The 27,626-nt window shown below is 44.6% G+C and overlaps 1 protein-coding gene across 1 annotated transcript; it reads left to right on the forward strand.

Annotated features, from left to right (window-relative positions):
- The first annotated feature begins 553 nt into the window (after positions 1 to 553).
- On the forward strand, positions 554 to 27,626 carry COLGALT1 (collagen beta(1-O)galactosyltransferase 1). Its single transcript, XM_020779407.3, has 12 exons — positions 554 to 844; positions 6,706 to 6,816; positions 9,842 to 9,959; positions 12,724 to 12,858; positions 13,521 to 13,725; positions 15,371 to 15,490; positions 17,609 to 17,685; positions 18,430 to 18,536; positions 20,257 to 20,389; positions 23,000 to 23,127; positions 25,312 to 25,518; positions 26,876 to 27,626. Exons 1-12 carry the CDS (start codon positions 621 to 623, stop codon positions 27,141 to 27,143), a joined length of 1,833 nt encoding a protein of 610 aa, XP_020635066.3. The 5' UTR covers positions 554 to 620; the 3' UTR covers positions 27,144 to 27,626.

Below are 27,626 nucleotides of genomic sequence, written 5' to 3' on the forward strand. Positions count from 1 at the left end.
TTTCTAAGTGTCGCAAGTTTTGCTTTGAGTTCTGCATATGTATAATAACTATATTCATAATAACTATATTCATATGCCTTGAATAAGATTCGTTTAAGATTGGCGTGCGAGGCTGGTCGGTTTTCCGGGGAAGAACAACACAGCCCTCTCCTCTTTGACACGGAAAACTGAAGTCTTTCATACTGATTGCCTATAAGTCCTTTCGGGAGGCTTTTGGCCTGATATGGGGCATTACTGATATATAAATAAAAGCTTGACAGCAGGAATCGGGAAAAAGCTGAGAACCTCTGGATGTCTTTAGGGTCCCTTAACGAGGGCGAGGCGAGGCACTTTTTGACGGTGCCCCGGATGACAGCCTCTCACGACCTTGTTGCCGGCAAGCAAGAAAAGTAAAATAAAAATCAGAATAAAGCTCGCCCTTAAAGGGAAGCCACACACGCAGGCACTCCGCCCTGAGGCGAAGCGTTCTTATTTCTGTCGGAGGGCAGGGATCGCAAGGGTTGGTCGCCTGCCCCTTTAAAGGCAGGGTTTCCTGTCCGAAGGCTAAGCAAAAAAAAAAAAAAAAAAAAAAAAAAAGGAGCAGCAGCGGCGGCGGCGGCGGCGGCGGCGGCTTCTCGGCCATGAAGCCCCGGTGGCTCTGGCTGGGCTCCCTGCTCTGGCTGGCGGCGTGGCGTGCCCGTCGGGCGGGCGCTTACTTCCCGGAGGAGCGCTGGGTGCCCGAGTCGCCCCTCCGGCCTCCCCGGGTCCTCTTGGCGCTGCTGGCCCGCAACGCGGCTCACTCGCTCCCGGCCACGCTCGGTTGCATCGAGAGGCTGCGGCACCCAAAGGACCGCATCGCGCTCTGGTGAGTGGCAGGCAGGCAGCCCGCCGGGGGCGCGCGGGGCGCGCGTGCACCTCCCCTCCCCTCCTTTCTGCCCGGGTGGAAGAGCGGGGTGGATTTCCTCCTCTCCTCGCGCTAACTAATCCGGAGTAGTTGTCGGAGCCGCCCCGGTTTCCCCCCCCAGCGCAGACGAATGGGATGGCGAGGCCAGGCAAGGCTTGAGCTGCGATTGCTGAGCAGTTTGGCGCCGGAGAGCCCTTCGCCTCCCTCGCCGCGCGATCCTGCAGCGTTTACTCCGAAGGCAGCCCTTTTGAGATGGGGGGATATTCACCCCGGAGTGAATGAGTCGCTGGGACCCAGGTTCTGAGTAAATAACAGTGTTACGATGGGCAACCACCGGTTAGAGCCCCTGCTGCCCCCCCCCCCCGAAAGCTAGTTCCTTAGCTTTGCCATAGTAGGTAAGAGGACCTATGAATCGCTGAACTATAAGGCGATGTTGGGATGCGTCCCATAGATTCATCGTATCAACTCTAATCAGGAGTAGCAGTTGGATTTAGATCTTTGTCTTAACTATGCCCCCCCTCCCACTAACAAGTCTCTGGAGAGGAAAAACTTGCTTAGGGCCACCCTCTGCAAGTGGCCCCGGGGTTCCCTCATTTTATTTAGGATGGCGTGTGGATCTCCAAAGGGTGGGTGGTTGGGAGGCAGTTTCCAGCCTCTGAGACCTTTGTGGAAGGGTTGCACAAACCACCTAAAATGCAGAGACAAAACCAAGCAAACTGGAAGTTTTTGGAAGACTAGTTCTGGTTTTCATAAATGGATATTGTGTGGTGTTAAATGAAGCAGAGGAACTAAGTGACTTCTTTGAAAGTGAATTACTGTTTCTGGAGACTCCTTGGGGCAGAGCTTTCCTCCCCTCCCCCAAGAAAAGACAGAGTCAGGGGGAAATGGAAGAGGAACAAAATAGTTCTTTGGCCTCATCTGGCTTCACGGTGGCACTTTACCCACTCCTGTTCTAAGAGGTAGGCGTCTGTATTGGGAGTGTCCCCAGGATGAGGAGCATGTTGCTGTCTAGATGTTGGGCTGCAGGCTGCATCAGCTATAGCAGGCATAGTAAAGGGTGAAGGATGCTGAGACTTGAAGTTCATTAACATCTGGACGGCCATCAAGTAGCCCTATTTTTATTTTATGTCTTCCCATACAAGTCATGACAGTAGGATCTGCCTGGCTGGGGTGGAGTCACAAGTGTGACATTTATGGCCCAGAGGGTAGCAGAATGCTAATCACTGTTCTAGGGTTGTGGGTAAGTGGGAAACTTCCTCTGCCTTAAAAAGCAGCCTGTTCAGCAGTGAAGGAGCTTGTTGTGGATGAGCTTGGCTGGCAAAATACTGGTGCGTCAGTCACTCAGGAAAAAAGTGCCCAATAAAAGCACACAGAGCCTGGCCCCAAGGTTCATTTTGTTGCCTAAGACAAACAAGATGGTGCCCCTTCCAATATCACAGTTCATTGGTAGGGCATGACAGGAGCTGGGGGGGGGGCAGGGAACTTTACCCCAAAATCTTTGGATGTGGCAAACTTCTCTTCAGGCTGTGAGTTGCCAAAGTCACGTACAAAAGTACATTGTATTGAATTCTGGATTTTTCTGGTAATATCAGGAATCAAATTGGGCCTTCCACTGCCTTTGATGGCAGCAGGCTTGGCCAGTGGTGGACGACAAGCCACGTGGCATCCATTTTTTTATTTTCCCTTCAACATTGCTGCCATATGGGGCATCAGGCCCACTAAAATACTGGGGTCAACCCTGGCACCCTGCTGTTTTACTGTCCCTTAATTCCTCACCCCATTTAGGTATGGTACTTTCAGTCTCTGTGTTTGTCTGTGTTGAGGGCACTTTGTCCATACTGGTTTGGTTCAGCTGATTCAGTGAGGAAAAATAGGGGTGAAGGAAAGTAGCTTGAACAAGCTGCATTCTTGTCTGTGAGGGAGAAAATGTGCCTTTTCACCACAGTCAGTCTCTTAAGGGTTCCGTCTTTCACCAGAGGCTTCTAGGGAAAAGTAGTGCCCCTTGGTGCAAGGAAAAGTAACTTGTCTGACCCAACATTAGACATAATATTCAAGTCCCTGGGATAAATTTTTGTTTTTTAAAAAACTATATGCCGCCTTTCTCTTAAAAAGGATTCAAGGCAGCTTACATTAAAAGAAACAATAACTAAAAACTAAAAACACAAATTGTTATTTATATTTTAAAAGAATTAAACAAATAGAGTATTAAAACTAGTAGATAAAACAGTAATAAAACATACTGTGTTTCCCCAAGAATAAGACGGTTTTACATTAATTTTTGCTCCAAAAAACACATTAGGGCTTATTTTCAAGGGATGTTTTATTTAACAGTCATGTCATCATCTTCTGGTTGCTGCACAGTGGTGGAGGGCGGGGTTTCACTTAATTGGGGCTTATTTTTGGGATAGGGCTTATATTGCGAGCATCCTGAAAAATCATACTAGGGCTTATTTTAGGGGAAACAGGGTATTAAATATACCAACAATAAAAACACAACATTTATGTTAAAAAAAACCAGACACCTCTCAAGCAGCCAGTCAACTAAGAGAAAGCCTTCCTGAAAGGTCTTTGCCTCCTTGCAGATGGACAGCAATGATGGGGCCAGCCTGGTCTCCCGTGGGAGGGGATTCTAGAGCCTGGGTGCATCAACAGAGAAGGCCCTCTTGACAGGCTTATAAAGAGAGATATGGTCTTTGAGATAGTTTGTGCCCAAACTATTTTCTAATGGCATTCCTCTTCTCTAAGTCATAGCAGATCCCGGTGTTTCTGGGACATAACTCTCCCTAACAGTTCCTGGATCTTGCAGCAGGGTAGCAAAGTCCAGTTTCCAGCTGTGCACGGCCTTGTAGCTTGTTACCACACAGAAATTAGCTTTTTTCTATGTTGTTTTTGGTCTGGTCTCTCATCATGTGTGCTTCTTGGTAAGTTATGCCAAAAGACGGCTCCTGTCCACATGTATTTTAGGCATAAGGCATAAGCCCACTGATCTTCTCAACTGCTTTTTCAGCTGAGATCCCATTCTGGCTCTCTGAGGGGAAAACTAGACAGTATCGTAAACAAGTCATTACAAACTGTTCCCTTAAAAAGTAAAATATGTTTGTTTGTCCAAGCAGATGTTTTCCTCCTTGCCACTTGTTACAAATTAGTTTACTTTTGTTTTGAGATTGGTCAGCAGGAAGTAAACATGGGCTTCATCTGCATGGTTTACTGCTCTTGCACAGAACATTGAAGGAATTAGTTCTTTCAAAGGAAACCATCAGCCTCTTAGTTGCGAAGCTGGTATCTTGTACTGTCTGACCAACTTCTTGGGTTGCAAAGATACATGTGCCTTTTCCCTTTCACAATCAGGCACAGTTCCCCTTTGACTTGCGAAATATAATTTCCTCCTCTTTGAAAGCTGTGGAACAGACAGTTTTCTTACAGTTCCTCGTATTTAAATAGCCTGAGCAGCTGTTTTGCTGGGCAGACCACCATCCTGCCCCTCCAACCTGCAGATAAAATTTGGCATTGTGACACATATGGGGACTGTAAATGTCTTGTCAATAAACCTGTCATCCTATATGATTGAAAGCATTTGTTTGAAAAGCTGACCCTTATTAAATAGGCAGCAGGAACACAGTGTTTTTTCTTTCCTTTTTTCTTTTTCTGAAAGGGAGCAGGAGCTGCTATTGTAGAGGAAAGAAGCTAATTCATTGATCTGTCTGGAAGAAAGCCTATAGTGGGTGATTTTCTTTAGGGTATTAGTTCTGTTAAGATGTATACATATGGGGAGTGGGGGCGAATAATCAATTCAGACTCCAATTAATTTAGGATTTGAGAGGGTGAAACAATAAAAGTGGCTTCCGATACAAGCCTTTTGTGAGAATTACTGAGACCACGTGGGTGTTCTGAATGTTCTCAATCATTAATTGGCAATTCAACAAAATTCCTTTTTTCGGTAGTTGGAAAAATCTCAGTCCTACGGAGAATAAGAGTTGCTAGCTGCTTTTTAAAAAGCAATCTATTCCATAATCTGCATTAGGATTATGGGTGTGAAAAAAAATAATACCTCACCATGGTTTATCTGAAACACTACATGATATCATGCTGGATATGATACTCTTGCTATGCACATATACCAGGAGATGGTAGAGCTAAGCAGCAGCAGTTCCACAAGCCTTTATATATTGCATCAATGCTGAATATGCTTTCGGTCATGCAGTGAAAGCAGCTGTCATCTGGCTGAACTTGCAGGGGCACTGAACATAAAGGCTAACCTGTGTATCAAGTGTCCTAGCTATAATGCAGCCTGTTCAATAAAAATAAATCCACATTTCAGCCCTCATTCAGACTCGGCAACAGACATTCCAAGTCCGCACAGCCTTGTCCATTTCTTGGATTTCAGTTTGACAAAGATCTGGATGAACAAATGCATACATCTGTGTCTATCTGGTCCGTAAAGTGTGAGTTTAGGATTAAAATATATAATTCAATCACATTTTATAAATACTGATTATTTTATTAGAAATATTTTCCCTCTTTTCATTATGATGAATGTATTTCTCCCCCCCCCCATCTGTCTATGGATGCAAACATCATCATGACATTTGCCTGCACTTGATGTATTGCCCTGTATGAATCACTCCTGAGGCCACCATTTGGATATTATGGTTCAAGTGTCCCAGCCAACACTTGGTGTGTGTTGTTTTTTTCCTCTTTAAGGTTGAAACATGCAAGGAAAGAGTTAAACCCTCCCTCCGCATACTTGCCCTGGTCCTGTCCGAGTCTTGCCCCCCTCCACTGTTAGCTGTTTTTCATAAAATTAAAGAGTTGGAAGGGGCCTATAAGGCCATCGAGTCTAGCTCCCTGCTCAGTGCAGGAATCCAAGGCAAAGCAGATCTGACAGATGGGGGTCCAGTTCTCTCTCGAGTGCTTCCAGCGTTGGAGTGCTCACCATCTCCCCAGGTAATTGGTTCCATTGTCATACTGCTCTAACAGTTAAGAAGTTTTGCGTGATATTCAACCTAAATCTGGCTTCCTGTTTTTAAAACACACTCTTTGAATGCACAGGCACATTTAACCTCTGGTGTGGTTCAACCTCAAGTTACTTGAGTCTACTGTCCTCAGTTGAGAGCCTTTCAGTTCTGTTGAACCATAACTCCTTTCTTCATTCCCAGCCGGTGTGAGCAGTGGCCCTCTTCCCTGGAGAATGATGGGTGTTGTAATCCAATGCACCTGAAGGGCATCCAATGGACTGTCTTAACAAAAACTTTCCTTCCTTCCTTGAACCACTTTAATTCAGCAGCTCTCCGGCTGGAGTACAATCCATCAACATTTCCTTAAAACAATTTAAACACTGGAACCTGAAACAAACACATTGATAGGCTTGGATACAATTTTGCCTCTTTAGGCCCCAAATGAACAGTCAGGTTTTAACTTGGTGCTGAAATGCAGGCAACGTCTTATGAGGGCAAGAATCAACTCTGGGAACTGGGTGGGACCACCTTTCGTGAACCAGTAATATTAGTATTCCACTCACCACCACCACCACCCATGCTTTCAAGCCGTCACTCTGTGCCACAGTGCTAATGTATTTATACATAGCAGCCCAGGCAGTGCTTTTATGTGTGTGTACATTTGGGAAGGGAAAGCTTAGTAGCATCAAACCTAATGCTATATTGTGTGAAGGCCCAGGCAAATGCTGAAGTACCACCGTCATGTATTTCCTGCAAATGTGTTTGTGTGTGTGTGTGATTGTTTGACAGGCCAGGGATGTGGGAGGGAGGTGTGGAATGAAATTCTCGAAATGCTGAACTCTGTTTTATTGTCTGATGTTTCTGTAGGGTGGCAACAGATCACAATGTGGACAACACAACCGCTGTGCTTCGGGAGTGGCTGATGAATGTGCAGGGCATGTATCACTCGGTGGAGTGGCGGCCCATGGAACAGCCACGGTGAGTAAATGAACGTGAAGGATGGGCCAGAATGGTGCATGAAAGCTCACCATCCGAGCATGAAGCTAGATTTCAAGATGTGGAGGGAGAAAATAGGAATACAGAAGCTGCTCAGGTTCCCCTTGCTTGCTTCCTGCTTTCTCTTTTGCTTCCTGCTTGCTCTTTTTTTCACAGATAGTCTGCACAACAGAAATATAGAAAAGGGCAGATGGATTGTGTGAGAGTCTGCATCAGGACAGGCAAATTCTGGGGGCCCTTCCAGAGGCTCCAGTGTGCTGCCCTTCTTTTTGACATCTCTGTCTGCTTCCCACCCTGAATAATTTAAAAAATCATTCTCAGTTTCAGAAAAAAAAAACCTTTAAAGGGCTAAAATAAGCTAGGTGGGGGTTCAGTGGGACACTGCACCCCCAGAAGCTTGTGGGGGCACAACTTGCAGTTTTTGAGGGAGAGGTTCTCCCAGTTTATGTTGGTCTAGGGAAGCCTGTAGGCCAGTGGTCCTCAACCTTTGGCCTCCAGATGTTCTTGGACTTCAACTCCCAGAAATCCTGGACAGTAGAGGTGGTGGTGAAGGCTTCTGGGAGTTGCCGTCCAAGAACATCTGGAGGCCCAAGGTTGGAGACCACTGCTGTAGGCCACACTATTATATATGATTTAAGGATGAGCTCATATATTTGCCTCAGACATATCTCCAGGCCCCAACATCTGGAAGTTACTTTTTTTTTTTTTGGGCCATGAGTAAACTGAGCCAAAGGTACTCTTCCAAGTGTGCCAAATCTAGGAAATCTTACCACAAGAAAAACTAGATTCTGCTGCCTATGTAAATTATGCAAATAGTACATATCTGTATTATTTCCTCTTATTTCACACAATGGTACAACAAGCAGAGTTTGTTCTTAGCTTGTTTTGCTGTCTAGAAGGTGGGGCATGTTTCTGTGCAGTGCAACGGTATTTTGCTTGAACTCTTAGCTATTCTTCTAGCTTCTAGCTGCTGTTTCTCAAGTGTACCTGTGCATCTGTGAGGACTAAAAACTTGTTTTTTAAAAATAATAATAGCAACCATTCAGCATTTATCAGGAACCTGAATTGCCATCCTGTACCACAGTTTTTGACCCACTCCTTATTGCACCATTACGTAGACCCCGTTTTATAGTCTGTCATCTTGCATGTTGGCTTTTGGGTATAATAAATAACATATAACCTATAATTTTGCAGAGGACGCACACAGCCACTTGAAGTGTATAGGTAAAAAAACCCACTTGTGTAAAGCATAAAATCCTCTTTTGTGCCAGCAATTGATACTAAAATAATCACTTGTGCTTTTGCTTAAAACATTAACTTTTTCTATTTAAAAACATATGTGAAATATAACATTATTCATAGTGCTTAGACATTTGTTCTCTCTCTCTCTCTGTGTGTTTGTGTGTGTGTGTGTGTGTGTGTGCGCGCGCGCAGGGGTTCAATTGCGGAAGAATGTTCTTTGTCTCTTCACCAACTGAGCTAAATTAAGAAGGGGCAAACAAGAAAGGCAGCTTTTTCAGTAATTGAGCCTAAACTAAGGACTTGCATCCTGATCAGATCGTTGCTTCCATTTTTGACAGCTTTGAAATGGTCTCTTGGTTCTTCTGTTCTGCTTGAAATGTTTAGTTGGAGCCTCTGATGTTTTTAATTTTTGTTGCTGATACGGTTTTTTAGGATGCTATTTTTGCAGTTTGTTTCTGGCCTTGTTTCATGTTGTGTGATTTATATCATGGCTGGGAAGCTATTTTTGGGCTTTTATTTTGTCTATGTCAGTTTTGTAATAGGAAGTAAGAGTTGACAAAAAGAAGAGAGCAACCCTGCAGAACTAGGACGAGGAACAACAGAAAGTCTGAGGTTTAATAATAACAGTACCTTTGAGATCACACACAACAGTAGAATAAAAGTTTAGCACAGTTGTTTTAATATCAAGCACGACAGTGCCTTTGTTTGACTAGATTTTACAGGCCTGTCTGTACTGTACTCTGTGGGATATGGGGGGGGGGGAATCAAGGCTGTCCCTCAAAAATTGATGTTTGAATTTTCTTTAAAAACAAGCAAATTAAGCACTTTACATTCCTATTTTTTTTCTTGTAGTTTTTGGTGTTTTTGTCAGTCATAGGGAAGGAGAAGGAAGTTCCACTCTGTAGCTGTTGAAAAATCATGTTTTGTTTACCTTTTTTAGTGTGGTATTTGTATCATCCTTTTAAGTATTTGTATACTTACTGTTCTTAGCTTCAAATGCTGTCTTTTAGCCTTGGCTCCTTTTTACAGTGAAAGGCAGGGTAAAAAATATTTTAAATAAATAAACAAACAAACCTGATTTTGAGGTTTTGCCACAGGCTTTCAACCCTGCCTTTGCAGCAATGAGGACTAGAGGATTTGTTTTACATTTGTGTGTGTTTTTTTTTAAAGGAGCGGACATCCTCACTGGTTTGAGTTCTTTTGCCAGTACCAGTGTTTGTATAGTGCTTGTACGGCACTGCAGGAGCGGGAAAACATAGTTTTCAACAGTGGTGACCATAAAGACTAGGGATTGGCAACCTGTGTTACCCAGGTGTTGCTGGCCTGCAGCTTTCATGACGCTGCAACTCAGGGGACCTGCAGTCGACCGATACAAATGATAACTCCACACTTTACAGTGAATTTTCCAGTTCGATGGTCAAGCATGGACTAGACTGGGCATGAGGTTCTATGACTCTGAAGTACAGCTGTCTTGCTCAAAATGCTGGCTTGGATGTCTAGCAGAGGATCATTCCTTCCCCAATCTCTTCCCTGAACTTTTATGGAATAGGATGTGAATCAGCAGAAATTCTGTTGGTTTCCAAGCATAGAATCCTGGCAGAAAATGAATCCTATCTGATTTATCATAGGAAACAGTTGGCGGACTTGGCCTCAAAGCCCTTGGTCTCAGCTGCATTTGTATAGCACGTGGTTTCTGTACATTGGTGGTGGAAAAGAAGATGATTCCTTTCCAAGGTCTCGCCCTCACCTCCCTTATCCTTGGCAGGTTCTATCCGGATGAGGAAGGCCCCAAGCACTGGTCCAATGCCCGTTATGAACATGTCATGAAGCTCCGTCAGGCGGCTTTGCAGTCTGCCCGAGACATCTGGGCTGATTACATCCTGGTAAGGAAAGGTTTTGGAAGACAGGCCTGCTAGGAGGAACTGGGCTCTTAAGGCTGTCTTGTGTGATCTTTGCAGAAGTCATTTCCATAGGGCACATTGCAGTTTTGGAGTCTGCCCACCAGGGATCTTTAGCCCATGGGGGGGGGGGTCCCTTGCGCAGCCATGTGGTTGATGGGGGTGATTCAGAGACCTGTGCAGGCTGTGGCTTTGTACATCCCATGGCTGGCACAGTGGCATAGGAGAAGGTGGCTGTGGTGATCCCCCTTTGTGCCCTTTATACCTCTGGGCTCCACAAAGGTAAATACGCCCTTTTCGCTGCCACCAGGTATTATCCTAATACCAATTCAGGTCCACACATAGGAGCTGTCACCCCAAAGGGTCATATAATTTCAGGAAGCAAGGGGTTTAAATAAATATTCTTTTATTATTGAACAAAATCATAAGGAGAATCAAATATAACTGTTTCATAAGTTCATGTATATTAAAATCAGGTGTTAAAGTATCTCAGATAATGTCAGTATTTCTCTTGTTATACTGATGCGTTCATTCCTGCTTGTTCGATATATTTTACTTTTTCAATTTCCTTTCTTAACCCCTTTTTTGCTATTCCTGAATCCTAGCACTCTCTCAATAACTTCTGGTCCCTAACTCTCTCCAAACTTATCTCTCTCTCTGATTCCAACCCCTAACTGTCTCACCCAGCTGTTCCAACTGTCATTATGACTCCGCCCCTCCTGCTCCATCCCCTGATTGACATGCAGGAATGACGTCATACTTTGGGTTCCGTTACAGTGGCCGAGTCTCAGTTTTCAAAAGATATAATGTATGTGTGGTTTTCTAGGTCATCATCATCATCTTAGAACTGCAGAGCTGGAAGAGATCCTATGGATTGTCAAGTCCTGCCCCTGTCAAAGAGGCATAGTGGGGAATCGAACTCCCAACCTCTGGCTTTGCAGCCGAATACCTTACTCACTGAGCTATCTAGCAGTTCAGTGGTTCCCAATCTTGCATCCCCAGATGTTCTTGGACTACAGCTCCCAGAAATTCTAACCACTAGCCATGCTGGCCAAGGTTTTTGGGAATTGCAGTCCAAGAACACCTAGGCTACCTAATGTTGGGAACCACTGCTCTAGATATTTGAACCATCTGCACCTGTCCTGATCCTTCACTGTTGGCTGCACTGCCTAATGGGAATGGCAGTCTGACAACATCTGGAGGGCCAATTGTTCCCTATTTCTTGGGGTTACATCTGTCTTCTCCACTTGATTATGAGGCAAAAGCTCTCCACCATGTTTCCCCAAATGAACCAGGATGCAGATTCATCCTGCCTGTAACCTTGGTCCCATCTCTGGCAGTTCTTGATGTTGCTGAAGAAATTGAGAACTGGCTTTTTTGAAAACCAGAACCAAAGAAGGTCTCAGAACAAAAATAATCAAATGTGTTCTCTCCCTCTCATGGCATCTAGTTACCCTGTTCTCCTTCACCCCACCCCTTATCTTCCACCGATACAAATACAGTAAAATCTGCCAAAAAGGAAAATGCCAGATGTGAACTCAAATAGGTGCAGGTATTGTGAGGCCTCACATAATTTTTTTTTACAGTAATATTGCCTATGTTGGGACAGGGGACATGACTTCCCAGCTGGCCTTCCAACTTACCTTTTGTAATCTTGAATATCCCAAGCACTTCATCTTACCCTGTTGATGAACTCCGACTTGCTGTCAGTGTGGCTTGTGTTGCCGGGCAATACCCTATTATGCCTTGCCCTCTCTTGTTTTTTATTTCCTTGAAGAACAACTGGTGTGGGACTAGAGAGAAGGTGAAGAAGTAGCCAGCCGAACAGCTGTTCTGGCAGGGAGATGGGCCCTTGGCTTGTCGTGCCTTGTACTTCCGTTCTGGAATTAGGCGCTGGCTTGCAGCCCAGAAATGCTGGCAGGGCGTGATTCGTGTTTATCCATATCTCTTTCTGTGGCTGGTCCTTTTTGTTGTTGTTGTTGTTTTTTTGCCCTGCTTTTGAACAGCATCAGCATCAGCACCTGCTTGTCTCCATCAACAGGTTCTTAGAATCTTGATGAGGTTATTGTTCTTCTGAGTTTAACCCACAGCGTGTATCTAGTCCCAGAATTCCTGGAAATGCTGCTCAAGACTCTGGTTTTAGAGGATAGCTCTCAATTGTTTTTTATAATTATTAGATCAGTTTCCCTCACTGCTGACTAGAGGTTGCTTGCAGCTGTGATGCAGCATTCACCATGTACTCCCGGCCTCCTGCTGGTTCACCAGCAGAAAGCCTTTATTTTATGGGTTTCTGGGTTTGTTTGTTTGTTTTTTGCTTTGTTGCTTGATTTCATCGTATGCTACCTGCCCAGAATAGTGCATTGCACTAATCGGGCAATATATAAATCAATAAAACAATAATTTAAAAGGAAGGAGTACTGAGGGGTAAGAACTGGTTTTGGTAAGTAATGAAGCATGTGTATACAATGAGTATCATGCCTTCTGTGCTGTGTATCATTTAAATATTGCCACTTGTCATGAAGAAAATCTAGAACGGCATTTAAGAGAAAGCACAAAATGATAAATATGCCAGCTTATGGTTCCATCCTGACCAGCATCTAGAGTAAGTGCAATACTCTAGTCGTGGAGCCTGGGCATTTGCAGCATTCAGAATGGAACAACTCCTGTGAAATTCACTCCTCCTTTTCTTTCTTCATTTTTTTCCGTCTTTCTTCTTTTTCCTCTTACGGTTTAACACATATGTCTGCAGTTTGTGGATGCGGACAATCTCCTGACGAACCCGGACACCTTAAGCCTTTTGATAGCAGAGAACAAGACGGTGGTGGCTCCAATGCTGGATTCACGGGCAGCCTATTCAAACTTCTGGTGTGGGATGACCTCACAGGTAGGCAGGTTACATAGTTGGTGGGTCACCTGCATTTCTCACTTGCATGCATTCAAAGCCACTGAGATCAGAGTGAGTGGCATGTAAGGTTCTAGGGCAAGGTTTCCATGTGGTGGAAACAGACAGACTGGACTTTGTGTATCTAGTGCCAAATGCAGCTTCCTCTGAATGTGGGGCTGCAACTCCGATGGTTGCAGGGTAAGCCAAAGGTGGGTAATCTCAGGGTCTTGGGGTTGAATCTGGACTGTCTGGTGTCCGAAACCAATGGGATTGCCCAAATTGCCAGTCCTCATTTCCAACAGCATGATGGTTTGGTTGGTTCCCAGCTTCTGTACATGGTTTTCTCCATCCTGAAAACTTGAAATACTTTCCCTAAGGATTAGTTTACTCACAGATCTCCAGGTTAAAATAGGCTGCTAGCTTTTGGCCCTGCTCACCAGCTGAAGGTGGCTTCCAAGGGCAACTCGGCAAATGAATCCTATTCCTGTGCTGAAAGAGTTTTCCTGCTCTTGGTTTAAACTTAACACGGTAGAGATCTGTCTAGATCAGTGGTTCCCAATCTTGGGTCCCTAGACATTCTCAGACTAAAACTCCCAGGATCCATACTGACCTTTCAATGAAATAAGCCTTACATAAATATTACTTTCTTTTGCTTCTCTCAGGGCTATTACAAGCGCACGCCTGCTTATATCCCGATCAGAAAGCGTGACCGCCAGGGCTGCTTTGAGGTTCCCATGGTCCATTCCACCTTCCTCATCGACCTGCGGAAAGAGGCCAGCCAGAACCTTGTCTTCTACCCACCCCACCCAGATTACACTTGGGCATTTGATGATATCATTGTCTTTGCCTTTGCCTGCAGGCAGGCTGGTGAGTCCAGAGGCTGCTTCCTCTTAGTAGGAAGGATCCTACCCTTGCTGAATGGTTCTGCTGAGCAGTGGGCTCCTGGCAACTGAAAGGCATCTCTATGGTAGAATCATGAAATTAACAGGAATACCTTTGATTTGTTCGCCAGCTTTGCACACTGTTGTTCCCCAGCTTCCGTGACCAGCAATGCTGTTTGCCTGCTTTCCACGCTTATTGATCACCAAGGGATGTTCCAGCCAGATGGAAGTAGATGAGGTAGCCTTACACGGCTCCCTCCAGCTTGGAAACAGCAGCACACAATGGCTGTTCTCATTTTCATTCTGGCTTTAGGCCATCAAGCAGGAGTGGGGAACATGTGGCCCCCCAGATGTTCTTGGACTGGTACTCTGGCCAGCAGAGCCAAGGCCAAGAGAAGGTCAGGGACTTGCAGTCTGGCAACATCTGGAAGACCTTACATTGTTCACCCCAGTCTAAGGGTTGGAGGGATACAATTTTCTGTTGGGGACAGAAATACAAATGCTGGACCCTTTTAAACTTTTTTCTTGACAGGGTCATGTCTAGACAGCCATTTTAAATGGGCAGGTTTGTATCTGGGATAATACTTGCTGGGTGTCGGGGGCAATTCGACTCAGCTCAACCTGATCTGGCACTTAGCCACTTGCATGTTGCAATTCAGTCTGAATGTCTTCTAAACATTTTTTTAAAAGATGAATCTAAGCTGGTATTCTTGGGATAATACATAAAACACTACCTTTTACCTTACAAGACCGGTGGTACAGTTTATTGGTAAATTTGGAAGATAGCAGTATCCACTTCTCCAGGAGATTTCCTGATGTATAGGCAGCCGGACTTATGTGTACCAGCTCTTTGGAAGCAGGCCTTTTGCAATATTATGGCTCTTAGTTGCCCATTTAAGACCAAGCTACCCCAGATGTGTGCATTACATCAATAATGGCTTGCAGTCTTGAACAATCTATGATGAACAATCTATGATATTACACTCAGAAGGTCCCAGGGTTTTGGTCCTCCAAGCTCTGGCCTGTGAGCCCTTGCCCCGTTACAGAATTGTAGAGGGCATGTTTTTCACTCCTCAAGTGTAACCAGGGATGGATATTCTCTGTAGTATCTTGCCATCACCATCCGTGTCATCATTTTGAATCTTTCACTTTGGTTCTGTTAGTGAACAGCAAAGAGCAAAGGTGTAGATGTCCTGCTGTAATGACTGAAGATCCAGTTGCTTCTCTCATTCCTGAGAATTAATAGGGCAGGTGTATGTTTGCAGACATTAAATACTTGTTTTTAAAAAACAAAAACAAAAGAAGAGCAGTGAGAGTCTCAAGAAATTAGCTTCAGAGTTGTGTTTTGCGTGGGGCATGACAGTCTAGGCTCCATAGTGTTTTAGCTGGTCATGCACCTAAAATCTAGAAGCGGAATCTTGGGACCTCATGTGGGAAACCAGCTTCTTATCAGGTATTTCAGCTGATAAGCTGTGCTGTAGGAACTTCTTATCAGGTATTTCTTCTCTTCACTAAGAGGAGAAACAGGATGTCGGCTGAACCTTTTCAGCCTGGCAAGGTGATGAGGAAGGAGCTCTTTTGTGGCCCAATGTCATCCTGTTATGTGTGCTCATGCCTCCTCCTTTTTCTAGAGGTCCAGATGTATGTGTGCAACAAAGAGGTGTACGGCTTCCTACCGGTGCCTCTGCGATCTCACAGCACCCTGCGTGACGAAGTGGAGAGTTTCATGCATACGCAACTGGAGGTCATGGGTGAGTGCTTTGTGGTCGGAGGGGGCACCTCAGGCCTCCCAGACTCGGGGGGGGGCAGAGCCTCCCCTTCTCAAATGACAAAGCATCCCCATGCTATGCTTGGTGTTTGCAGGTCTTTTAACCAAAGGGGGACATTTCTGATCAGGGATCTCTCACATTCTTCTGTTTGCATTAGAGTCACAACCTGGATAAGCCTGTGAACTTCATCTAGAAAGAATAGGATGGCCAACCTTTATGCCAAAGCTTTAACATCCGTTCTGGTTCCCTTTAGAGAGACTAGAGTGTCTGTTCCAAGCTAAAATAAATATACAGGCCTAAATCCAACATTAATCCTAACTGGAATAGGCCCATTGAATCAGTGGCCTTTTGAAATTCATCAGTCACATCAGTTCCACTGATCTGGTGGGTCTGCTCTGGTTGGGACTAACAGTTGGAATTACACAGTTTTGGAAAATAGGCTGTCCTGGTTCTGGGACAATAAAAAGTGAATTGGGAAAGCCATATTACAGTACACAAGTAGAAATGAGTGCGCTCTCCTCCTCCCAATGTTTTTTTTGCATAATCCTGTTCTTGGTCGGGAGAGGTAAAGAGCAGTGGGATCTCCAAACAAACTTCACAAAGTTATATTCTGCCACCACCACCCCCTTTGGCTTGTGGAGTTTCACCTGGCCCAACTAATGCCCTTGTTAGTCAAAACTGACTTGACATAATGGCTGCTTCTGGTTTGTCGGCGGTCTGTGACTAAGGAGGTGAACAGGGCCTTGAAGGTCTCCCTCCTCTTCCTTATGCTCTTGTGATGTGACAGTGAAGTGGAACCTCAGGGCTCAGAGACCATGTAGTCCTGAAAAGCCGGAGCTGTAGGATAGACGGCTGGGAAGAACCATTGGCTGTCATGCTTAGTGTGTTGCTTCTTGGAGGCTCTGTCCATTTCAGTGGATTCTCTGGCCACTGTTTGAAACAGGTTGCTGGAGGTTTGGGCTGAACAGAGTCCATTGTAATCTATTCCAGGAGAGATTTTATGTTCTCCTTCAGCTGTAGAACAATGGTGTCATATTTTGTATTCCAATGGTGTCATATTTCCTGTTTCTAAATTGTCCCTCCCTCCCAGAATTTCTGTGCTGATGCAGGTAAAGCTTGGTGTATGTGTTTTGTGGAACTACAGTTCACAGAATTCCTCCACCAGTGGGCCCTATAAAAAAGGAAACCTTCCAAGCTCTTCCTTGGCCAGTTTACGCTGCCCTGCTGTGCCCACTTACCTGGGGATAAGCCTGAGGGATTTGCCTCTGGATAGGGTTGAGCTGTAAATGTGCCACTGAAATCGGAGAACAGCCAGCAGCCTTCTGTGGATTCAGTCATAGCCTGGCTTCACAGCTTTTCCAGTCCAGGGGAATGGGCTGCGTCTTGTGTGTGCTCTGTGCTCAACCTTTCAGCGTGGCCTCTGGCATCAAAAGGGCCTGTGTGGCAGTCCAGCATCTTTGCCTACTGGAGGAGTTTCCTTGACTCACTCCCTTGGGGATGCCTTACAGTCTCTCTTTGTACAGCAGCTGCACAAAGATCCTTTTACTTTGGTCCAGTTGTCCTTAAAGGGGAAGTAGCCACTTCTTGAAAATTTGCCCAGTAGGAGGGTCGTAGCATCATAGGAGAGCTCAGAGTGTATGGAGACACTTTGCATTAATAACTGCTTATTTTGCAAACTGAAATATTACTGTTCTCATCTCCCTGCTTCTGGACTTGGACTTATTGACTGAAATGCAGGCGAGTGTTTCTTTGCAAGCTGGATGCAAACTTGGCGGTGGCCGTCATTCTTCTGAGGTGCCATGATATTAAAGCACCTTTTCCCTCAGGGGAAACCTTGCTTTCCATATTCCTGTCAGTCAACCTTGAGTGTTGCTTGATGCACGTCTCATTTGCAGGGAGAGCTTCACATGTGTATCTATTTACCTTGTGTTGCTAGGCCCAGAATGTGGGAGAAGACCTTGTAAAATGTGTGTCTTGTATTTAAAGCAAGGGAAGTGGGGGGGAGGTCTGGAAGAGTTGCTCACGTAAACAGCACAAAGACAAAAAAGCCACCCCTGGAAAATGTCTATAGGCCTCACTGTCTGTCACCTTTGTTTACAGTTAAGAACCCACCAGTAGAACCTTCCCGATATCTGTCTGTGCCTCCCAAAGTCCCGGACAAGATGGGGTTTGATGAGGTGAGGAATCAAATCGTTTTGAAAAATGTAGCAAATCTGTAGACGTGTCCTTTGCTTCCATGCTCTAGATCAGTGCTTCTCAACATCCTATGTCTGAACATCCCACAAGTTGCTCACACAAAGAACTTGAGTCCTGTCAGAATACAAACAAAAACACCTCTTTAAAAAAAAAAAGAAGAAGGGTTTTTCCTCTGTTCACAGAGATTCTGTTGTTCTGTTTCTCCTTACTGTAAATTAATGGCTAAAGAAAACAGTGGATTTGTAGACATACCCAGTGTCTGTATTTATTACTAACATGGCAAAAGGTCACAGACAGGTAATCTTTGGGGGAGAAAGTCAGTGGGAGATGACACATCAGGAAGACAAGGGGTTTGAGGGAGAGTAAATTCTCAGTAATTTTTATGAAAACCTTACATCCCTCTTGGACTGCTTCAGAGCTTCACCGGTGCTAGGTTTACCACATAGAGTCATTGATATAGGTAATAAAATCAATTCTGATTTATGGTGATCCTTTACAGGACTTTCTACTCAGAGTACTCTGAACTGATTTCCTGTCCCACTCCTTCTGGTGGCACTGTGCAGCTTTGCCCGAGGCCGTACAGCCTGGCTCTTCCCTTGGGAGGCACAAGAGGGAATCAAACTCCTGAAATCTGGCTCCACAGCGAGGTCCCCAGCTCACTGACCTATCCCGCCAGCTACGTATGCGTAAGGTTGCATTACCTGCCACATCATGTCCTTTTGCAGGTCTTCATGATCAACCTGAAACGTCGAGCAGATCGCCGAGAGCGGATGCTGCAGACTCTGTATGAGCAAGAGATTGACTGTAAGATCCTTGAGGCTGTGGATGGGAAGTGAGTATCGTGGAGCTGAAATGCCAGCCCTGAGACAGGGTTGGCACCAAAAGACCAAAAGCACGTGTTGGTTGTCTTTTGTCTTCTGGTGGCATGGGATGCACGTGTGTTAACGATGCTCATAGCAAGCCTTGGTTGAGGGTCCAGTTGCATTGCAACCAACTGCCTATAGCATATTTATGAGGAGGGTCTGGTGTTGAAGGTAGAGCACATGGCTTTGCACGCAGAATGTCTGAATTTTATTCCCTGTCGTTTCAGGAGACAAAAGCTGTGGGTAGCAGATGATGACAAAGAGTCTTTCTGTTTTAAAGTCCTTGGCTTTAATTTAATTTGCCCCAAGACATGTGTAGAACACACACACACACACACAGGCACTTCCTGTCCACTCTAATTTGTCAGGGTTCCTTTTAAATTTTTATTTTTCTATGACACTGAATTGTTATAAATGATACACAGATCTGGTGAAAACGTAGACTACCAGATCCTGTGCTGGACATCAGACACAAAATGTTTATGGGTGCACACAGGGATTGTAAAGTGAGAGAAACTAAATGTAGGAGTAGACAAATTGTCATGTGGAAGGAGCTGATACGGCCAGTGGAGGAGGTAATCCTGGAAAGTGATGGGGGACAGAAGCAAAGGAAGTACCCCAGCATTGCAGCAGCAAGGGGATCTCGTGCCAGAGTTGGTCATTCAAACAAAACTAAACAAAAAAATTAAGACTTAATTTTGGGGGAGTGGGGGGTGACGAGATTGCTCACAGGGGTAAGTGTTCCTGTGGTCACAGAGAACATGCCTCACTTGTCACATTCAACACCACCCTTGCTCCCCTTCAGATCAATCCCTTTATTCACCCCGTTACAGTGGTGCCTCGCATTTCGACGAAAATAAAAAGCCCATTGAAACGCATTGAAACCCCTTCAGTGTGTTCCAACAGGCTGGAAACTCACCGTCCAGCGAAGATCCTCCATAGGGCGGCCATTTTTTGTGCCTGTGCAGTGAGGAATCCATCCCAGAAAACAGCGGGGAGCCATTTTATTTACCCGGCGGCCATTTTGAAACCACCAATCAGCTGGAGGAAAATCATCGTTTTGCGAAGACTCTGTTCCCGAAGCAGGGAACCGATCATCGCAAAGCGAAAAAAACCCATTCAGACAATCGTCGTAATGCGGTTTCGCCGTAATGTGGGGCAATCGTAAAGCGAGGCACCACTGTACTTTTCTTTGTTGGCACAAGCGATCGCACATGACTGACGCTATGCAAGTCCATTGGCTTTCCAAAAAAAAAAGAGGAGGAGGAGCCCTTGCAGCAGAAGAAATACAGATTGCAATTGGGGGTGGGGGAGAGGAGTCTGGGCTGATTCTCACTGAACTATGTGTTATGCAGCCAATGGAAAATACTGTGATTCTAAGCCTGCCAATCCTGGAGCAATTTCTGTACTATTTGTCAATGTTAGTCACCCCCTGAGTTAGGCAGAGTCTTAATCTGAGTTTTAGTTCCCTTTCCATTCTGGGTGGCAACAAACTCCGTTCTGGCTGGTAGCTTCTGTGTTAGTTTTGACGATTCAGCTTTGCCTCTTTGTATGCCACTTTTCACCCAAAGTCACGCAGCCTGTCTTTGCAGGGCTGGGAACTGAACAACAACAACGTGCCTGCCTTCCCCCTCCCTCCCTCCCAGTCTTCTGTCCTTTCCTCATGCCTTTCTTTCTGTTTGCCTTCAGAGCCATGAACAGCAGCCAGGTGGAAGCCATGGGCATCAAGATGTTGCCAGGCTACAAGGATCCCTACCACGGGCGCCCGCTTACCAAGGGGGAGTTGGGTTGCTTCCTCAGCCACTATAAAGTGTGGCAAGAGGTAAGTGATGCCCACCATGTAAAAGAGGCCAGGGAGCAGTCCTTGGGGCTTCCAGGTCTTTTGGTCTGGAACTCCAATAATCTTTTAAACTCTATGGCCAGCGCTGGGCAAGGCTGATAAGAGTCGTAGTGAAAACATATGGATGGCCGAAGGCTCCATGACCGAGATGTCAAAGAAAGCCAAAGACTCTGTTTTTCACAGGGCCAGATTCCTGGATGTTCTTTCTAAATAATACTGTGTGTCCAAGCTTTGATTCTGTAAAGCACAACTACTATTGCAGGATGTTGTAGGGAGCACAGATTTTATTTATTATTTATTTATTTAATTTATATGCCGCCCACTCTACCCAAAGGTCTCTGGGCAGCTTACAACAATTAAAATTCAATACAATAAAATGTAAAATGATTAAAATACAATTAGAATGCGATTAAAATACAATTAAAATTGCCACCATCAAGACCTACAGTTAATGTTATTTCAATTAAAAGCCTTCTAGAACAGGAAGGTTTTGACCTGGCGCCGAAATATCATCAGTGTCGGCGCCAGACGAATTTCAGTCAGGAGGGTGTTGCATAGTCTGGGGGCAGCTGCCGAGAAGGCCCTTTGTCTACCTCCTTGAGGGATGGCTCTTTCAAAAGGGCCCCCTGGCTAGATCTTAACAGCCGGGTAGGCTCATATGGAAGGAGGCAGTCCTTCAAGTATCCAGGGCCCAAGCCGTTTCTTCAATTGGGAAAATAAGTTTCTACAGTGGTGCCCCGCATAGCGAGGTTAATCCGGTCCGGATTAACCCTCGCTATGTGAAAACATCGCTGTACGGAACGGGGAAAGCCATTGGAACACATTAAACTTAGTTTAATGCGTTCCAATAGGTGCCAAAACTCACAGTTCAGCGACGTTTTCCCATAGCCGGCAGCCATTTTCGCGCCCTCCCCTCGCTGCGGGCAGCCATTTCAGGCTTCCGGTGGCCATTTTTGAGCCGCGGAACAGCTGATCATCGGGCGTCGCAAAGCGAAGATCGGTAAGCGAAACGCTTACCGATCTTCGCTATGCGAGTTTCACCCATAGGTGCCATCGGTATGCGATCGCATTTGCGATCGCAAAACCCTAATCGCTATGCGATTTCGTCGTTATATGGTGCACTCGTTAAGCGAGGCACCGCTGTAGTTCTTATAGTTAGGCTTGCAAGTGAGTACCCGATGATGCCTGGTGGCATCTCAAAAGCCTGGAGGGGGAGCGTTGAAGCCTCCATGTTGTATAGAATTCCCTGAATCCAGAGGGGGCTCTGGGCTGTTGGCACTAAAAAGATGCTGGCTTTCATTTGGCACTAAGGGCCAGATTTAGGGGCCACTAGTGGCCATGCTGGCTTGCTATCTGTCAGAACAATAGGAAGGGTCGATGAAGGCACAGCATCTAATCCAGAGTATCTGGGAGGTTGCTGTATTTCAGAGTTTATGCTGCCACCTGTTGGGCATCCCTATGTATTGCACTGGACCTAGACCCTGAGGTGGAAAAAATGGTTCAGCGTATTGATTGATTGATTTGATTTATATACTGCCCAATTAGTGCGAATAAAATAATAGGTGAAACATACAATACTAAATGTGAATACAAAAAATTAAAAGATTAATAAAATAAGAACAAGTGGCCACCCCGGGGACAATTATCTGAATGACAGCTGGACAGGGAATGTAAAATAAAAATCAGATAGGGTTGGTCTGAAAAGTGTCCCTGAATAGCAATATTTTAAGCTGTTTTATAAATGTTAGTGGGGGGGGGGGCAAACGTAGCTCCACCAGGAGCTTAGTTCCACAACATTGGAATGTATGAAGACATAGAAATAAAAAAGGTTATTGGTGATATTTCCCACTCAGATCTTGCTCATCAGCTTTGGGAGGCAGATCTGCATGTAGTTCAGATCGGTAGCTGTTATCCTCAGGATTAGATTGTGGAGGATAGGGCTGTACAGTGTGTGAGCTGCCAGCAAGCACAACAAAATGCAGACGATATTAGATGCAGAATTCCACTTTCTGAGAATCCTAGCTTTTCTTTTTCTTTAAAGAAGTTTTGTAGCCGTTATAGCTATGTGTTGTTTGTCTCTCATTCATTCATTCATTCATTCATTCATTCATTCATTCATTCATTCATTCATTCATCCATTCATTCATTCATTCATTCATTCATTCATTCATTCATTCATTCATTCATTCATTCATTCATTCATTCATTTTTCCCCTTTGCCTGTCTTTTGGGCTATCAAACGTAGACTATGTTATTCAGAAATGTACAAAATAGAAATGTGTGAAAGAAGAGGAACTGTGCACATTTATTTCCATTTCCAAACAGTTTAAAAGGTCTCCAAATTCAACTTTTCTCGAATTGCTCCCATCCTGGGCTAGGAAGGGATGAGTTTAGGAAGTGCTTTTCTGACAGTGTGAGTTGCAGGATGTTGGCCAAGAAGAAGAAATAAAGATAAGAGAGAAAAGAAGCTGATGGAATTCAACCATGGGCCTTGGGGTGGAAAATCAGGATGCAAATGTTTATTTTAAATAAATAGCTTAGGAAATAAACAAGCAGAAAAGAGGCCAGTGATGTGTTTGCTTCTTTTGCCAGATTGTTGAGAGAAGCCTGGAGAAGTCAGTGGTGTTTGAGGATGACCTGCGTTTTGAGATCTTTTTTAAACGGCGCATAATGAACCTCATGTATGATTTGGAAGAAGAAGGCCTAGACTGGGACTTGATGTGAGTACGAGTGTGTTGCCATTGCCTGAGAAGTCTTCACAAAAACATTGACCAACAGGGAACGTAACTTGATTAAGATTTCTCAAACTGCAGTGTGTCATATGCACATACCTGAAAGATAATACTTGCAAGGCCTACAGAGGAGTAAGTAGTGGGAGGAACGGATAAAGTGGTGAAAGGAGGTGTGTGTGTGTGTGTGTGTCTGTCTGTCTGTCTGTGTCTGTGTGCGCGCACGCGTGTGTGCTGGGGGGAACTGCAGCTGGCTGATCTGACATTATTGGAATTAGTCTCATAGATAAAGAGACATGCCTACAGATCTGTTATAGATAAGAGACCAAAGGAAGTCCACCATGCATGGGAAGTCCTTAGAACAAGCCTGAATAGAGGCTGAAAAGTGAATGATCGCCTATTTGTCAATGGGGTGATTCCATAAGGAGAACAGTGAGAATGGCCTCTTTTGTGGGATTGCTGTACAAATTGCCGAGGCAGACTTGGTGGCAGTGGGAAAAATACTGTACACTTAAGCAGAAATGTAAAAAATACCCCTCTCATTCTCATGCCTTTTGTAGAATTCCATCACCATTCCCTCCCAGTTTCATATTGAGTTGTGAGACTTCCCTCCGCTCCTACAAGCAAATACATGTTTCCCCAGCTCAAGGAGTACAATATCTTTATTAGGATAACTTTAACAATATGAAATGTCTTCCTCGATACCTTTAGTAATATTTAATATATTAACCCCTCTATGGATTTTGGAATGTTTTCCAGTTTTTAATACTTTTTACTTTGGAAGATTTAATGTAAAAAATGGATAAGAAAAATAAATTGCACCTTTAATAAAATAAGAACAAACGGCCACCCTGGGGAAAATTATCGGAATGACAGCAGGACAGGGAGCGTAAAATCAAAATCAGATAGGGTTGGTCTGAAAAGTGTCCCTGAATAGCAATATTTTAAGCTGTCTTCTAAATGTTAGTGGGGAGGTAAATACAATGACGTTAGTAATCACTATAAACTGCCATTGTAAATTTGCTATATGAATATTGTTGAAATCATCACTACATACATCTCAGGTTAAGCACATTAATTTATAAAAGCAAAATAGAAATGGAAAAAGCCAAAAATGTGGTGGCACCTTAAAGACTAACGTTTACATTTTTTTAATGTGAGCTTTCATGGACAGGTCCATTTTGTAAGACATAAGAGAAAGAGATTTAACATGGCAAATATTTATACATGGCATCAAAATATAGGTTTCAAAATACAGAAATCGTGGTTGGTTGGTGAGAAAGTCATTGTGTTGATAGCACCTTTGATATGTAGGTCTTTCATTGAAGCTTGTGCTTTAAAGCACTGGTTCTTAACCTTGGGTTACTCAGGAGTTTTGGACTGCAACTCTCAGAAGCCTTCACCACCAATTGTGTTGGCTGGGGTTTCTGGGAATTGCAGTTCAAAAACATCCGAGTAACAAAGGTTAAGAACCACTGCTTTAAAGAATTTGAGAACCTCTGTCATAAAATAACAGTGGTAGAGTAACATGAATGTTAATTAAATTGGCTGTTTACATTCAGTTGATGAACTTAACGTCTGATGAAGTGGACTTGTCCACAAAGCTCACATTAAAAAAATATAGAAGTTTGTCTTTAAGGTGCCACCCAGTATTGGTCTTTTTTTACTTTTTATTTCTATTTTGCTTTTACCTATAATGCTTGCACAGACTAGCATGGCTATTCCTTCTACAACTACCTATTAATCTGTGTAGACCTCCCAAGGAATTTGGAAGGGATTTATTTTATTATTGTGGATGCTGACAGCTACCTCTGTATGTAGAGCAAAAGAACCTGTTTGCCTAACTTGTTCTCCTGGATTGCTTGGAGATAATTCAGATGATTTACACACCTGGCATATATTAATCATACAAGACATTTGGTGGGAGGACAGGAACAAAAGGATACAGTTCAAAAAGTTGTTTTGACAATAAAATAAAATAACAGGACAATAATCAACCGGTGATCACTTGTGTAAGTGTGGGTCATGCATTACAAACTAAACCAAATACGTAGGTGGCCACCATTGCTGAAGAACTTAAAATGGGTCACAAGAGTTCCATCTTTCAAAAGGCTGACATTGTGGCTGCACACGGTGGCATCTTGAAAACCCTGCTTCTTCTTCGTCTCCTTTCAGCTACATTGGTCGGAAGCGCATGCAGGTGGAGCATCCAGAGAAGGCTGTGCCCCATGTCCGCAATCTGGTGGAAGCCGACTACTCTTACTGGACACTGGGCTATATCATCTCCCTGCAAGGTGCCAAGAAGCTCCTGGAGGCCAAGCCTCTCTCCAAGATGTTGCCAGTGGATGAATTCCTGCCTGTCATGTTTGACAAGCACCCGGTGTAAGTCTGGACTTCCAACTTGTTGAGAGGAGAAACACGAGGGCCGTTATGACACCTCATATGGTTTGCTGAGATTGTTTTAGGAAAAAATATCAGAAAAAGGCTGTGTGGTCCACCACTAAATATATATATTTATAAATCCAGGAGTAGGCAATCCTTTATTGGACCCCTAAAGAAATCAAGTAGGTACCTAGCTTTCAATGATAATTCAGCATCATCATCAGGCTGTGCACCAAGATAAAAGCCCCAAAGTTTCATGGCATGGTTGTTCTTTGTACCAGGCAAGCTTTTCACTTTCCTTGTACCTGAAATTCTCTTGCGCAACTCCACGGTTGTGAATGGTGATGACATCATCAGCTGCCAGCATTCTTTTTTTTAATTTAATGTCTCCTATCTGCTGCCACCTCCGCCAAGGTTCCGAGGCTCAAAGGAACTACTGGATAGCCCAGTGGTTGAGGTTTGCAGCTGCAGAGCCAGAGTGAGTTCGATTCCCACACTGTGCCTCGTTGATAGGGGTTGAACTCAATGATCCATAGGGTGCCTTCCAGCTCTGCAGTTCTAAGAGGATGATGATTAAAACAGTAGGAAGGGGATAAGAAAGATTACATTAAAGATTAATTTTGGAAGTGGACAGAATTAAAAGCAAATTATGTAATCGTACAAGGACTTCCAAAGCTGGAGTGGAGAACATGTAGTGTTCCAGATTTTATTGGACTACCACCCCTATCACTTTTGGTCAGCGTAGCCAGTGATGAGGGATCACTGGAGTTGCAATCCTGCAATATTGGGAACCATGTTCTCAAGTGTTCCTGTTCATAACTGGCATCTCTAAATTTAGGAGGGCAGGAGGTGTTCAAAATTTTGGTGAGTTTCCGTTTCTTGAAGGTGACTCTCCTCCCTCACATTAGGAACTTCCATCTTCATAGCCTATCTGAACCACAATTATTAGAATTCAGGTAGAGAGGAGCCAGCGTTTGGCAAAAACTGATAGAGAAGAGTCTGCGTTTGCTGAAATCCTTCACCTCTCCATTCCTCTTTTTCTGATTTGAAATTTGTGCAGGCAAGGCCTTCACATACTCATGTTGAATTTACAGGCTTGGGTTTACAGCTGAGCTGCTGAGGACACAGGACCTTCTGGAGAACTCTCTTTCATAAGGTTGTCCTAAATTGGAGGCGGGTTGATGGCACAGAACAACAACAGAGAAAATGTCACGATGTGAGCAGATATTCCCATTTGAATGAGATTCAGCCATAACTCCATTGTACAATTGTAATTTTGCACTGTTGAAATCCAAACTAGTTTGTATTTCCCTGCTGAGGAAGCCCCTTTTTTTCATGCGATCTTTGCTCTCCACAGTTCTGAGTACATGGAGCACTTTGACAACCGGAACTTGCTGGCCTTCTCGGTGGAGCCCCTGCTGGTCTACCCGACTCACTACACGGGCGACGATGGTTACATCAGTGACACAGAGACCTCCGTAGTGTGGGACAATGAGAACGTCAAAACGGACTGGGACCGGGCCAAGTCTCAGAAGATGAAGGAGCAGCAGGAGCTGAGCAACGAGGCCCGGAACACCGACGTGCTCCAGTCTCCCCTTGACAGCACAGCCCGTGATGAGCTATGACCCTGATGTGACGGAGATGATGAGATGGGGACTGAGGGAGGGGCTTGTGGGTTGATCCTCTCAGATGCCACGCGTGGGAATTCATCATAGGCCACCTCTTCCACCATACTCAGAAGGGCAAACCCGGCTCCCTTCAGTGTTTGGGGGGGAGAGATGGGTAAAGAAGTGTTTGAGTTTGCTTAAGGCCTACCGTTCCTCCATGACATCAACCCTCTTTTTCTGATTCGAAAGTGTAGGTGAGGCCTTACCCTACTCATTTATGTAAGAGAAGTTTTATTCTCTCAAAAATCGGTACCATACAGGGAACCCTATACCTGCTGGGAGAAGGGGTGAGGTGGGTCCTTAAAGCCTAGGGCCAGAGATGTACCTCAAACTATCAGGCCACAGCATCATAAGCCTTTGTGACAGATAAAATTGCCTGCCTTGGTGTAAGGTGGAGACCTTTTTTTGGTTATTTTTATATAAAATGTTTACAAGTGTGAA

The sequence above is a fragment of the Pogona vitticeps genome, chromosome 2 (genome assembly GCF_051106095.1).
Source record: "Pogona vitticeps strain Pit_001003342236 chromosome 2, PviZW2.1, whole genome shotgun sequence".
Lineage (NCBI taxonomy): Eukaryota > Metazoa > Chordata > Lepidosauria > Squamata > Agamidae > Pogona > Pogona vitticeps.

What these genes read in the sequence shown, in the direction of transcription:
- COLGALT1 (XM_020779407.3), top strand. Translation starts at nt 621, where the DNA reads ATGAAGCCCCGGTGGCTCTGGCTGGGCTCCCTGCTCTGGCTGGCGGCG. An exon ending in AAGGACCGCATCGCGCTCTG is followed by an intron (nt 845 to 6,705) that starts GTGAGTGGCAGG and finishes ATGTTTCTGTAG; the next exon opens with GGTGGCAACAGATCACAATG. An exon ending in TCTGGGCTGATTACATCCTG is followed by an intron (nt 9,960 to 12,723) that starts GTAAGGAAAGGT and finishes ATATGTCTGCAG; the next exon opens with TTTGTGGATGCGGACAATCT.